This window comes from Sciurus carolinensis, chromosome 3, assembly GCF_902686445.1.
Source record: "Sciurus carolinensis chromosome 3, mSciCar1.2, whole genome shotgun sequence".
In the NCBI taxonomy this organism is placed as follows: domain Eukaryota; kingdom Metazoa; phylum Chordata; class Mammalia; order Rodentia; family Sciuridae; genus Sciurus; species Sciurus carolinensis.
Window position 1 is genome coordinate 92512186 of NC_062215.1, and position 12888 is coordinate 92525073.

Here is a 12888-nt window from a genome sequence, read left to right on the forward strand (position 1 = left end):
CCTTCAATATACTCTTTTCTTCTGCTTGCAAATAAAGGATAGACCTCTGAAATTGTGAGCTCCTAAATAAACTATTCCTCCTCTTTAATTGTTCTAGTCAGGTCTTTTAGTCATAGAAGTGAAAAAACTGACTAAAACAGATGACAATAAAGTCAAGTGTTGTCCATGAGTCAGTCAGCATAAGATGACAAACAGTCACCTCCCAACCTTCCCGACAGCTCTAAGGTGACTTGCAAACATTCTCTCTTCTTTACCTCTGCAGAGCCTTCTTTCACAACTGTACTTCACTCTTTCCTTTACCATCAATCTTTTCTATACCAACCTCCACTCACTGTCTTTACTCCCTGACCATCCATTTTCTGCCTTAACTCCGTGTGATCTGGTTTTCTCTCACCACTTTATTAAACTGACTTGCATGAAGGTAGTCGAGACATTGCAGCCATTTACCAAGCATGATGAATGCTTCTAGTCCAAGCCTGCCTTCTTACCCTCTATGTAACAATTTGAAATATGAAATCATCTTCACTTCTTGAGAAAATATTTTCTTATGAGTACCCTTCAAATAGTATTATGCTCCACTTCTTGTTATGATTATCTTCAATTTTTTATTGCAGCTAGTAGTTCTGATGCACCCTGCTAAGACAACCATCACTCTGTACACACTCCACAGCTTTTATTCTTTCCTTAAAGAAACAAAAATCAATACTTCTAGTCTAAATCTACTATCGGAGCTCCAGAAGCCTATCCATCCATGTGACTTTGAAACAGCTCCCTTTCACTGTCTACAAGTGCTTCCTCCCCAGAATGCACATGCTTCTCATTGTCTTCTCCAGATTCCCACACAAAAGAAAGGTCCAGAAAAATAAGTAAATCAAACAAAAACACATAATTTTGTAACAGGTCAAAAATTGCCCCCCTCCAAATTCTTATGTTTTTCTTCATGATTTCTCTGTTTATTACTCAGGACATTCTCTCATGCCACCTTTTAAAGTCCTCCTCCTTGATCGTTGCTTTGGCTGTGTGTAGTAGCACTTTTTTTTTTTTTTTTATCTGATGTTATTATTACAGTTTTTATCTGCATAATAATAGTTTTCCTTACTTTTTTATTCTAATGGAAATTTGATCATATTTGTCCTGCTTTGGTTTAAGACTTCTGTTGACTGCATGATAAAATTCCTTAAAATGGCACATAATGTACTTCATGTCTTGGCCTTTTCATTTAATGACTATAATTTTTTTATTTTTTTTTTACCATTCTCTCATTTGCAATCCAACTTTCAATATTAGTCCCTCTACTTTGAATTGTCTTCTGTTTTGATCTTTCTGCCTTATTTAAACCTTAAGACTCAGATAAATTTAATGTTGTCTATGAAGTTTTAGGAGAATACTTAAAATTAACAAAAAAAAGTGTGTTCTTATATGTGCAATCATAGCACTTTACATGCGTCTTCATCTGTTTACATAGCAATCTTTCACTTAGGGTTTGAACTTCTTGAGGGCAAGAGGCCCATATTTCATTAACTCAATGTCTTAATGCTTAACGCACCACACTCACAAAAGTGTGTTCACTAGTGAACTTCTTAAAAAAAGTTGCTTTGGAAATATAGATTGGGTCCAAATTTTAGAAAGCTTTAAATGTCAGACAAAAAAAAATGTCATTTATTATGCAAACATTGATATTTTATTAGTGGTTCTTTATCAGGCCAGTGATTGGAAAAAGGAAAAGCAAAGAACAAATGCTTATATGATGTTTATTTGATGTTAAGTACTGTTCTGAGTATTTTTACTATTTAATTTAATATTAATATTCTCATTGAATCATTTTTTTCTAGTGTACTGTTTGGGAAACTGAGGAACAGATTGTTCAAGTGTTTTATACAAAATAAGACAAAAAGTGTTGATACTGAGTTTCGACCAAGGTAATCTGATTCGAATGTCCAGCAGTCATGTGGGAAATGTTAAGTAGTATTAGCACGATAAATAACAGGGAAGAATTTGAAAAAGTATTGGCAAGGAAAAGAGTTAAATGGACATTCAATCCAGGTTTAAAATGGATTAACAGGAAAGCTATTACAAAGAATTAGGAAATATGAGGATGATTAGACAGAAAGGAGATAAAATATGCAGGAAGGAGGCATCACAGAGAGGATAGCACCAAGGTTCCCAGTCAAATCATTAGGAAAATGAGATCATGGGAAAAGCAAGATTGAGAAAAGGGGAACATTTTGGAGCTTTAAATTCAGTATTACCTATTTTTGTCAGAAAAGTCCAAAGAACAGGCAGCTAGAACTTACAGTAGTGAGAAAAAACAAGTTTAAAAGTGAATAATGAAGTTAAAACCAAAAATTAGTCATGATTTTAAATTTTATTTTTAACGGATTTATAAAAATTGCACATATTAGTGGGATACCATGTGATATTTCAATACGTATACATATTTTAAAGGTTTAAATCATATTTAACTCTTCTTTTGGAGGGAGGCTGAAAATTTAAAAATACTCTCTTGGTTTTTTGAAACATATATTGCATTATTGTCTATTGTCACTCCACTGCTAATAGTGCAACAGAACTTCTTGCTCTTATCTAACAGCATATTAGTACCCATAGACCTACCTTCCCCCGCCTCCTCCGCTCCTCAGATTTGATAGCCACCATTCTATTCTTAATTTCCATGAGCTAACTATTTCAGATTTCACTTATGAGTGAGATCATGAAATACCCATCTCTCTGTGCCTGGCTTATTTCACATAACATACTGATCTTCAGTTCAATTCCAATAACATTTACCAAATGTGATCCATAGGTGTTATTAGGTGTTATAAACCACATTGCCCACTACAACAAACTTTGGAAAAATTTAAGAAATACCATTACGGTTTGGATGTGAGGTATCCCCCAAAAACTCACATGTGAGACAGTGTAAGAAGGTTCAGAGGAGAAATGGTTGGATTGAAAGAGTCTTAACCCAATCAGTGATTTAATCCCCTGATAAGGATTAACTGAGTGGTAACTGAAGGTGGGTAGGGTGTGACTGGAGGAGGTGGGAATTGGGGTGTAGCTTTGGTATACATTTGTAACTGGCAAGTGGATTCTCTCTGCTTCCTGATCACAACCAGGAACTGCTCCCCTCTGCCATACTCTTCCACCATGATGTTCAGCCTTATCTTGAGCCCTGAGGAATGGAGCTGACCTTCTATGAACTAACACCTCTGAAACGATGAGCTCTCAAATAAACATTTTCTCCTCTACAGTTGTTCTGGTCAGGTCTTTTAATCACAGCAGTGACATAGCTGACTAAAACACTTACTGTAACAATACAACTGGAATGATGCAAAAAATATTTACCTTTACAGTCTAATTCATCAGAGTTGTCTCCACAGTCATTTTCGCCATCACATAACTTGCCATGAAGAACACAACGACGATTGTAGCAAGGCTTAAAACCTCTTCGACAGCTTCTGTTTTCTTATTAAAAAAAGTTGAAAGTCATACTTAGAGGTCATATAGAAATATTTTTACAAAATGAAAATCACAGAGAAGACTTCATTCATACTGACTGGATTTTGGCTCCATAAAACAGGAGCTGTGCTTGTAGTATTAAAGCACTGGATTATAATTATCACCAATTACCAAAGAGTAGTTCATTCAGTTAAGACTTTTCTTGACTCAGTATTTCAGACTTGGGGATCTCTTCAAGTTATACCCCAAATATTTTCCCTCACTCAAATGTTGTCAAGTATCATGGGACTAAACATATATCACATATTAAATTCAGAAGAAACAAATATCTACCTCAGAAATAACAAAAACATTTCATTGTTCATCAACCAACTCCTTTGTTTCTGCAAAGACTTTATATCAAAAAGCAGAAATATCAATAAATTTCTTTTATGATTATGTTCAAATGTCTGCTAAATTTCCCAAGAACATGAATTGTCTTCTGAATTTTATTTACCTTAATGAAGGTCTTCTCACATTCTTTTATTTGGGGCAGAAGGTACTACTATTAATAATAGCTGTCATGTTTTACATACTAAATTTTTGCCAAAATCTGTGTTCAATATAAATAAATATGCACTTACTTATTTAATGGTCTCTATGACTCTTAGAGCTAGTTGGTTGTTGTAAGAAACCAAAAGATAGATAAGTGAGCTATGTTGACCATACTAGTAAAAGAGTAAAAGGTTCAGAAACAAAGATTTAACCTCAGGTACAATTCTAAAGCTGATACCAGATATGATTCAAACCCCATAGCAGGCAGTGGCTCACATGCCAACTCTAACCCTGACAACATTTTTGTGTGGCTCATAAGTCAATAATGGTTTTTACCACCATATTAGCTGTATAAGAAATACTTAAGGGAGGGCTGGTGATATAACTCAGTTGGTAGAGTGCTTGCCTTGCAAGCACAAGGCCCTGGGTTCAATCCCCAGCACAGCAAAAAAAAAAAAAAAAAAAAAAAAAAAAAAAAAAGAAATACTTAAGAGAATCCTACGCTTGAAGAAAAGGATAATAACTAGAATCATCAAAACATAAAAAATTACAGAACTCAATAATAGAGCAGATATACAGAAGATAAAAAGAGGTCCAAACCCCACTGACACAGAAAATCACCAAACTACAAAAATAAACAAGAGGAAGAAAGGAACAAAGGAACAAAGTCCACAAAAAACAATCAGAAATAAATTTAACAGAAAGATAGAAATATTCTCTTACTTATCAATAGTAACCTTGAATAAAAGTGTATGAAATTTCTCAGTACAAAGATACAGACTTGTTGAACAGACTCAAAAAAGAAAGACCCAATTATATACTGCCTAAAAAAACCTCATTTCACCAGTAAAGATACACATAGCTTGAAAGAGAAGACATGAAAAAAAGATAGAACATGCAAATGGAAACAAAAAGCAATCAGGAGTAACTATTTTTGCATCAAATAAAATAAACTTTAAATACAAAATATAAAAATAGTCAAGGTAACTATATAATTATTCAACAGGAAATAACGATTGTAAACATCTATACATCAAATGGCAGAGCACCCAATTAGATAAATCAAACATCATTAGTTCTCAAGAAAACTAGAGATTCTAATACAACAATAGTTGAGAATTTAAGCACATTACTTTCATAAAAGGACAGATCCTCCAGACAAAAACACCAAGAAAGAAATATTGGGTTTCAATTATACTATCAATCAATGTCCTTAACAGACATTTACTGAATATTCCACCCAATAGCTTCAGACCAGCACTTGAAACATTCTCCAGGACAGACCATATGTTAGGTCACAAAACAACTCTGAACAAATTAAAAGAAATAAAATCATACCATGCATCTTCTCAGAACACAATGGAACAAAACTAGAAATTTACAGGAGGAACTTTAAAAATCATAAAAATACATAGAAGTTAAATAATATTCTGTTTTACAACCAATGGGTCAATTAAGAAATCAAATGGGAAATATAAAAGTTTCTTGAAACTGTTGAAAACAAAATGCTCCAACCCATGAAATACAGCAAAAGCAATATTAAGAGGGCAGTTTATAGCAACAAATGCCTACATCAAATAATGTATAAAAACTTAAAATTAAATCCTACCAATACAACTCAAGGATCTAGAAAATTAAGAATAAACCAAACATGCAATTGGAAGAAGGAAAGAAAGAACAAAAATGTGAAAATAAAGGGAATAGAAACTAAAGAAAAAAACATAAAATACAGCTAACAGTTTGTTATGAGCCAGAAATGACAAAGAACTCCAGAAACTCAATGGGAAAAAATACATATTTAATTTAATAAATACATAGAAATGGCCTACAAATATATGAAAAAGTGCTTCAAAATCACTAGTCATCATTGGTTTGCATTGGGAAATGAGTTATCATCTCATGAGTTATCATCTCACCCCACTTAGAATGAAAATTATCAAAAGAACAAAAGATAACAAATGCTGGCCAGGATTTGGGAGAAAAAGAAAACCTTGAACACTGTTGGCAGGAATGTGAATTATGGCAAACATTAAGGAGCTTCCTCAAAAATCTAGAAATGGAACTACCATATGATCCAGCAATCTCACTATGGAGCAAATATCTAAGGGAATTAAAATCAGCATGTTGAAGAGACATCTGTACTAGCATGTTTATTCATAGTAGCCAAGTTATGGAATCAACTGAGGTGTCTGTTGATGGGTAAATAGATAAATAAAATGCAGCATATATATGTGTGTGTGTGTATATATATATATATATGTATATATGTATATATATATGTATATGTGTATATATGTGTGTATATATATATATACACAATGGTACATTTTTCACTCATAAAGAATGAAATCTCATCATGTGCAGTAACATGATGTAGCAAGATAACATTATGAGAAGTAAATCAGATACAGAAAAACAAATATCACATATTCTCATTTATACATGAAAATTCTAGTTTCTCAAAGAAATAGAAAAAATAGTAGCGGCTACCAGAGCCTGGATAGGGGTCAGTAGTGGGAGGGATGGAAAAATGATGATTGATGGGTGGAGGGATACAGTTAGATAAGAGGAATAACTTCTAATGTTCTACAGGACTGTGGGATAACTATGGTTGACAACAACACATTATATTTCAAAATAGCATGAAGGTAAATTTATTGGAAAAATATAGCAGCAAATAGTTTACTAGGGCAGAAAAGCCAGTTTCCACTTCTGAGGAGATGTAGATTGAATATTACTTGGTGTCATCAACAATCACAGCTGGTGACAGCCCATACTTGATGAGGACCATGGCTAAGGCCATCGACCTCTGCACCAAATACTAGCCTCTGTGCTAATCCTAGAAACAAACAGTGGATAAGACTTTGATTCCAACCCTACCACATGCTATTGACTGGAGGTGGACCTTTGCTGCCCAGTAAGGCTATAGTAATCAAAAGTTACGGCTATTTCTGATTAACATTTTAAAGAATGTGAGCCTAATCCCTTCTGCTAAAGATGAATCACTGAACTATTTAAAAGATAGGCTCCCACTTTGTTTTAATTTGCACTTCATAGATGAAAAATTATGAGAAAATTCTTCAAGGAATACCCATGGTTACTGGATAGGAAATAAGGTGCTTCATTTTAACACAAGAAGAGCCAAATCAATTGCCTTAGACCTACATGTTACTGATCAATATAAATTTTACATGTTTAAAAATGGAAGACAAATAAAAAGTCATAGGAAGAATCAGAAACTGTACTTTGTAATGGTCAAGTAGCATATTGGACACTTACCACAGTAAAGCAGTTTTTCATCTGACTTATCCTTACAATGAGGAATACCATCACAGGTAAGCTGGTAGTCGATGCACTCACCATTTCCACATTCAAACTCAGAATAAATGTTGCAAGAGGAATTTTTAGCTTAAAAAAAAAAAAAAGAAATCAATGTTTTGGGTAATGTCAAACAATTTTTGATACCATGACTATTTTATTCCTTAATCAAAAATAAACTACAATTGGTATCAATATAAAATTCAATGAAGGATGATTCTTAATGGCATTCATTGACTCAACTTATCAGGAACAATTTTTTGTTCTTACTCTCTAGTAAATGTTTTGTGAGTTTTATGACTATTTCTTTTATGTCTGTGTATTTTGTTAACTATTTGGTTCTTGGATGTGTGCAGAAAATGAGTAGTATAAATTTGGCTGACTGTGCAACTAGATTAATCGTGTGTGTGTGTGTGTGTGTGTGTGTGTGTGTGCATGTGTGTTTTGCTGGAGATGGAATCCAGGGCTATAACTATGCCAGGCAAATGCTCTATCACTAAGCCATATCCCCTGTTCCAACCAATCTAATTTAAAAATAATTTTTTAGAAAGAGTTAAGTAAATAATTTTGTACATACTGATAGCATTTTGGGATTTTTTGTTAGAATTTATTATAAATTTGATATATACAAATTTTATAGGAAGAAGAGGCAACAATTTTTTAAATTCTGGACTTGAAATCATCTCAATCAAATGAATATTCCTACTTGCCCTGACTTCCAACCTGGGCTTCTTCCCCAACTAACTTCTTTTTATGTTTTTATTTTTAGATATGCATGACAGTAGAATATATTTTGACATATTTTACATACATGGGGTATAACCCATTACAATTTTGACCCCGTTCTTGTGGGTGAACATAATTTGGAGTTACACTGGTTGTGTATTCATATATGCACACAGGAAAGTTATATCTGATTAATTCTACGTCTTTCCTATTCCCATCCCTACTCCCTTCCCTTCATTCTCCTTCATCTAACCCAATGAACTTCTGTGGTGTGCAAAGCATTTTATATATATATCTTCACCTGTTTACACAAACTAGCTTCTATAGAAACCTCAGTAGCAAATTTTATCCTTCAGAAGTACTGGAAATGCTAAAATCATCATCATCAGCTTCTTGTTCCATCCATGTGTGTGGGAGATACTAGGGAATAAGCCCTCTCTTCCTGACACATATGACCAACATGTACCACTTGAAATGGACAGGAATCTATGGGATGACCTGGCAGAATACAATAATAATCTAGAAAGCACCTAAAGCTTATGGACTCCAACTGAGCACTGTCATATTGTCCCATTTCTAAATTTCAGGATTTTCATAATACTTAGGTCTGATTTTGTTTTATAATATAACTCACCCTGAATTGTAAGAATAAGTCAACCATTAAAAAATTTAAAAATTATTTTCTGCAAGTTAGTTTTATCTTGACAATACCAGTATGTAAGCCCTATTTTTAAGGGTATCTACTTTGGAAAATGAACTTATTTTCACTTTTAACAATAGATTTATTAGCAATATTTCACTCCATAGCTTGTTGAATAATTTTTCTTTGAAAGCAAGTCATGTGAATTATGGTGGAGTTGATTAAAATTCATTAATCTTTGTAGGAGATAAAGTTTAATATTAGCATTTACTCTAAATTTTTTAAGGTTTTTTTTGAGGAATATTTGATTAAAGAGCCACTAATACTATTGGACTTTCAGTGTTTTATTTTCTTATAATTTTTTGAATTTAACTAATTTTTAACACATTTTTATATTCATGTGTTTGTCTAAGACTTCTAATTTAACTGTTTGAATGATAACACTTTCTAAAGATATAAACTTCACTGGTCAGTCAGTAGCAAAGGCAGAACACAATTTTGAAGAAGGTAACAAAGAAATAAAAAATTGTTAAATTAAAAGGAAAAAGTATTATGAAGGATGCTAATATCTCTGGGAATAATCACTTTAGATCATGAGGTGAACAAAATTCAGATACTCACTGAAAATTTACTGGCACTCTTGACCTATTTTTCTTATTTTTCTACTCATTTTCTCATGTCCAGTAAAAAAAAAAAAAACAAAAAAAAAAACAAAAAAACAAAAACAAAACAAACCCTGCTGTCATGGAAAATGCCATATTTACAGTTTTGTAATCATGACTTTTGGGGGGAAATTATACAGATATTTATTTATTTATTTATTTATTATGGTATTGGGGCTTGAACCCAAGGATACTGTATCAGTGAACTACAACTCCAAACTTTTAATGTTTTCCTTGAACTTGTAATCCTCCTTCCTCACTCTCCCTAGCCCCTGGGATTACCAGCATGGACCACAGTATTAGGCTCCTAGTTTTTAATTATGCAAAAGTTAAGAGAGTCTGGGTGCAATTCTTGCCCTGGTGAGTTCATTTCATAAAGTTATACTGAGTGCTTTCTCTTTCTTCCTAGAAATAAAAATGTGGTTTAGCTGTCATCTTATTTTCCTACATGGTATTTACTTTATCTCATTATGCTTGTTATTTCTTTATCTGTTTTGGATGTTGATAAGGTTATCTGTGTTGTTTAGAAAGAAACCGTGGAACTGCCTAACCTTTTGTCAACAGTTATTTACAAAAGAAATGGTCTTCCCTCCATTGCCCTTAGGAAGGTATTTGTAAATGACCTTTTTAACCCTTTTATGTTGGCATTAACATTCTGGAGGGACTCCAGGTGAGCTCATTCAGGTGTGGACACAGATGTTCCAGAAACATCCTCATAACTCAAAGATGGATTTCACAAAAAGAATATACTCAAAAATATTAAATTCTACTTAAAACAGGTTAAAAAAAAAAAAAAAAAGAAAGAAAAGAAAAAGAAAAAGAAGCCTACAGTTACTTTCCAATCTCTCCACTAGAACACAGGATTTCAGTATAAATGTGCAATGGATACAGTCTTCCTCTATAAGAATTTGTCACCCCTGAGGTATCCAGTATCACTCTACAGTTCCATGAGAATGCAAGTGTGCTTGTTTAAAATGATGTTTTTCTGACTGATTTATTTCCTCTCATACATAGAGGGAAGCAGTTGGCTTAGTAGGCACAGTTATGTATTGACTATTTTGCAGCATTAGGCCCCCACTGTATACAAATAAGCATTGCTGTTTTGACCAAAGTCAGTGCTTTAACACTAGCCTGCAGTCACCTGTGAAGGAAACATGGGTGATTCTAATGCATGACTAACATTCCAGGCTTACCCACGACATCAGATACAGACCATTAGGACTGAAACCACGAAAGCAAATTGAGAGTTTAAGTGATTGAACAATCCAGGGAAGTGTTAGGTGACAAAAAAAAAGGGGGGGGGGATTTTTGTGGCCTGAGTTACTAAAGTTGGTTCTCTCCACTTAAATTTACTGATCAATTGAACCATTATCTTATTTACTTCAGCAAAGTTTAAAAACAAACAAACAAAAATCTTCTCTGAATTTTGCTAAGAGGCGTGCTTTGGGTTGCAATACCAATATGCAAAGTGAGAAAGTACACAGTAAGTCAAAGAGAAGATCCTCCTGGTGATTAAAGATCAGGAAAATGTCTAAAGGTATATATGAATGTATGTATGAAAATACTTATTTTATAATGTAAATATATCTAGATCTGCTTATCTTCTAAAGTAAAAAGAAAAGAGATGAGGATATAAATGAGGAGAATTTTCAAATCAACATTTTGAGAGTGAATTGATCAATTTCCAACAAGATGATTCTCTTTCTACCTTTCTCATATACAGATAGTCTTGATGTTAAGAGGAAATTAACCTTTTTTATGTTGCTTGCTAATTTTTCATGGCAATATTGGAACACTTGAACCGTTATTTATTTTGGAAACAGTTTTGGAAACTTAGCTGTTAATAAGTGTATATTGTAATGATACTAATTAAAGATTGTAATGCCTTTGGGAGGCATAAACATCATGCAAGACTGCAATGTTACATTCTTAATTAACAGTTTGGAAATGATTACAAATAAGCTGCATGAGCCATTCCCTCTCATTTACATACTGTGACGGACTGTGAGTGGTTTTACTGCAAGGCTACAGATATATTGCCTGTATTCTGGTTTATTTCAGCTTTAATTAATTTTGTAATTGACTGATTCTCACAAAGTCACAGCTACAAGTTTTCAGATACTTGTGAGTGCAGGTACTTTTGTAGCTAGCTTCAATAACTGCCAGTCCAAAATCACCAGGGAGCCATGTTTGATATTCTCTGTCGCAAAGTACTATAAGTAAATAGAAGGGTGAACCCAGTACTTTTTACAAGAAAGATATAAACCAGCTTAACTTTTAATATTGGAGGAGAGTATGACTTCATGAACACATTTGAATCATTTCATTTCAATATATACATATGCTATTCTGAGCAGACATGTCATATTACATTGTTATTGTCTTTACTTACTCACACATCTGTTGTCATCTAGCAATATTCGGTCCCCTCTACAGGAACAATTCACTCTCCCTTCAGGAGTTAAAAGGCAGAGGTCATGGCAACCCCCATTCAATAATGCACATGGAGAAAGTTCACCTGCAATGAAGAGGCTTTATTGGCAACACTTTGTACTGAATACCTGTTCTACACCAGATATAGATTAATAGCAAGATATTGAACTGCTTCCCTCTCTCAAAGATATAACAAAGAACACTTCAGGAGTTTTGAAAATCCAAACATTTTAAATGATAACTGCATTAGAACAATGTATAACACAAATCTTTCTACTGGATTGTCAAGTATACCATGGCTTCATATGAATTAGTCCCATTAGGAACCACATTGATATTACAAACTACAACTTGGTGAGTACCATAGTGATTGAAGAATTTTTAAACCCTGATACAAAGCTTACAAAGAAGAATTATTAACCTGGAACCAAGTCAATCTGAATATTCAGATATGAGGAGTAGAAGACAGTGGAATAGAACTGCAGACACAAATAATTGTTCCTCTGGTGGTAAGGCACTCTCAAAGTTACTTAAACATTTTAGGGAATTTTAATATATTGAATAGTCAAATCCTAAACTCAAAAACTGAGAGAAAATGAAAATCCACTGATAAATTTTTGAGAGATTATAAAATTAGGAAATATTTTACTATCGTAACTTACAGCTATTAGTGTCATTGGCAACAGCTATGATTCCCATTGGTTGGTGTGGAATATCAGAACGAAGAATCTTTGTATCTCCTCCTGTGTACTTGTTGGAACGCAGGATAGCTCTTCTTCCCCAGTCTGACCAGAAGATGTAATTGTCATAAACTGCCAGACTGAGGAAAGTCCCTGGCCCAGATTTGACAATCACCTGGAATAAATTAAAGTGTTTTTACAATGAAAAAACAAGCATTCATATATACACATCTATTTTGCTCCAAAAAAATGATTAAGATGAATTGGATATAATCATAGAAATTATCAGGTAAAAATATCATCCATTAAGTGGATTGTTATAATATGCTTTATATTTCATTTAAAATGTTTAATCATCTTTAGTGTTTGCCATGTATTTAATATTTGAACTGTACAGACTTACTACAAGTCATCCAAAATATTTACAAACAGAATT

At 33.3% G+C, this 12888-nt stretch overlaps 1 protein-coding gene across 1 annotated transcript in view; it reads right to left on the reverse strand.

Annotated features, from left to right (window-relative positions):
- Positions 1-12888, reverse strand: part of Lrp1b (LDL receptor related protein 1B) — a 1852169-nt gene that overhangs the window by 275449 nt on the left and 1563832 nt on the right. The window contains 4 exon segments of the mRNA XM_047543195.1: positions 3346-3465; positions 7273-7401; positions 11732-11857; positions 12435-12627. Of these exon segments, the coding sequence (XP_047399151.1) occupies positions 3346-3465; positions 7273-7401; positions 11732-11857; positions 12435-12627 (568 nt within the window).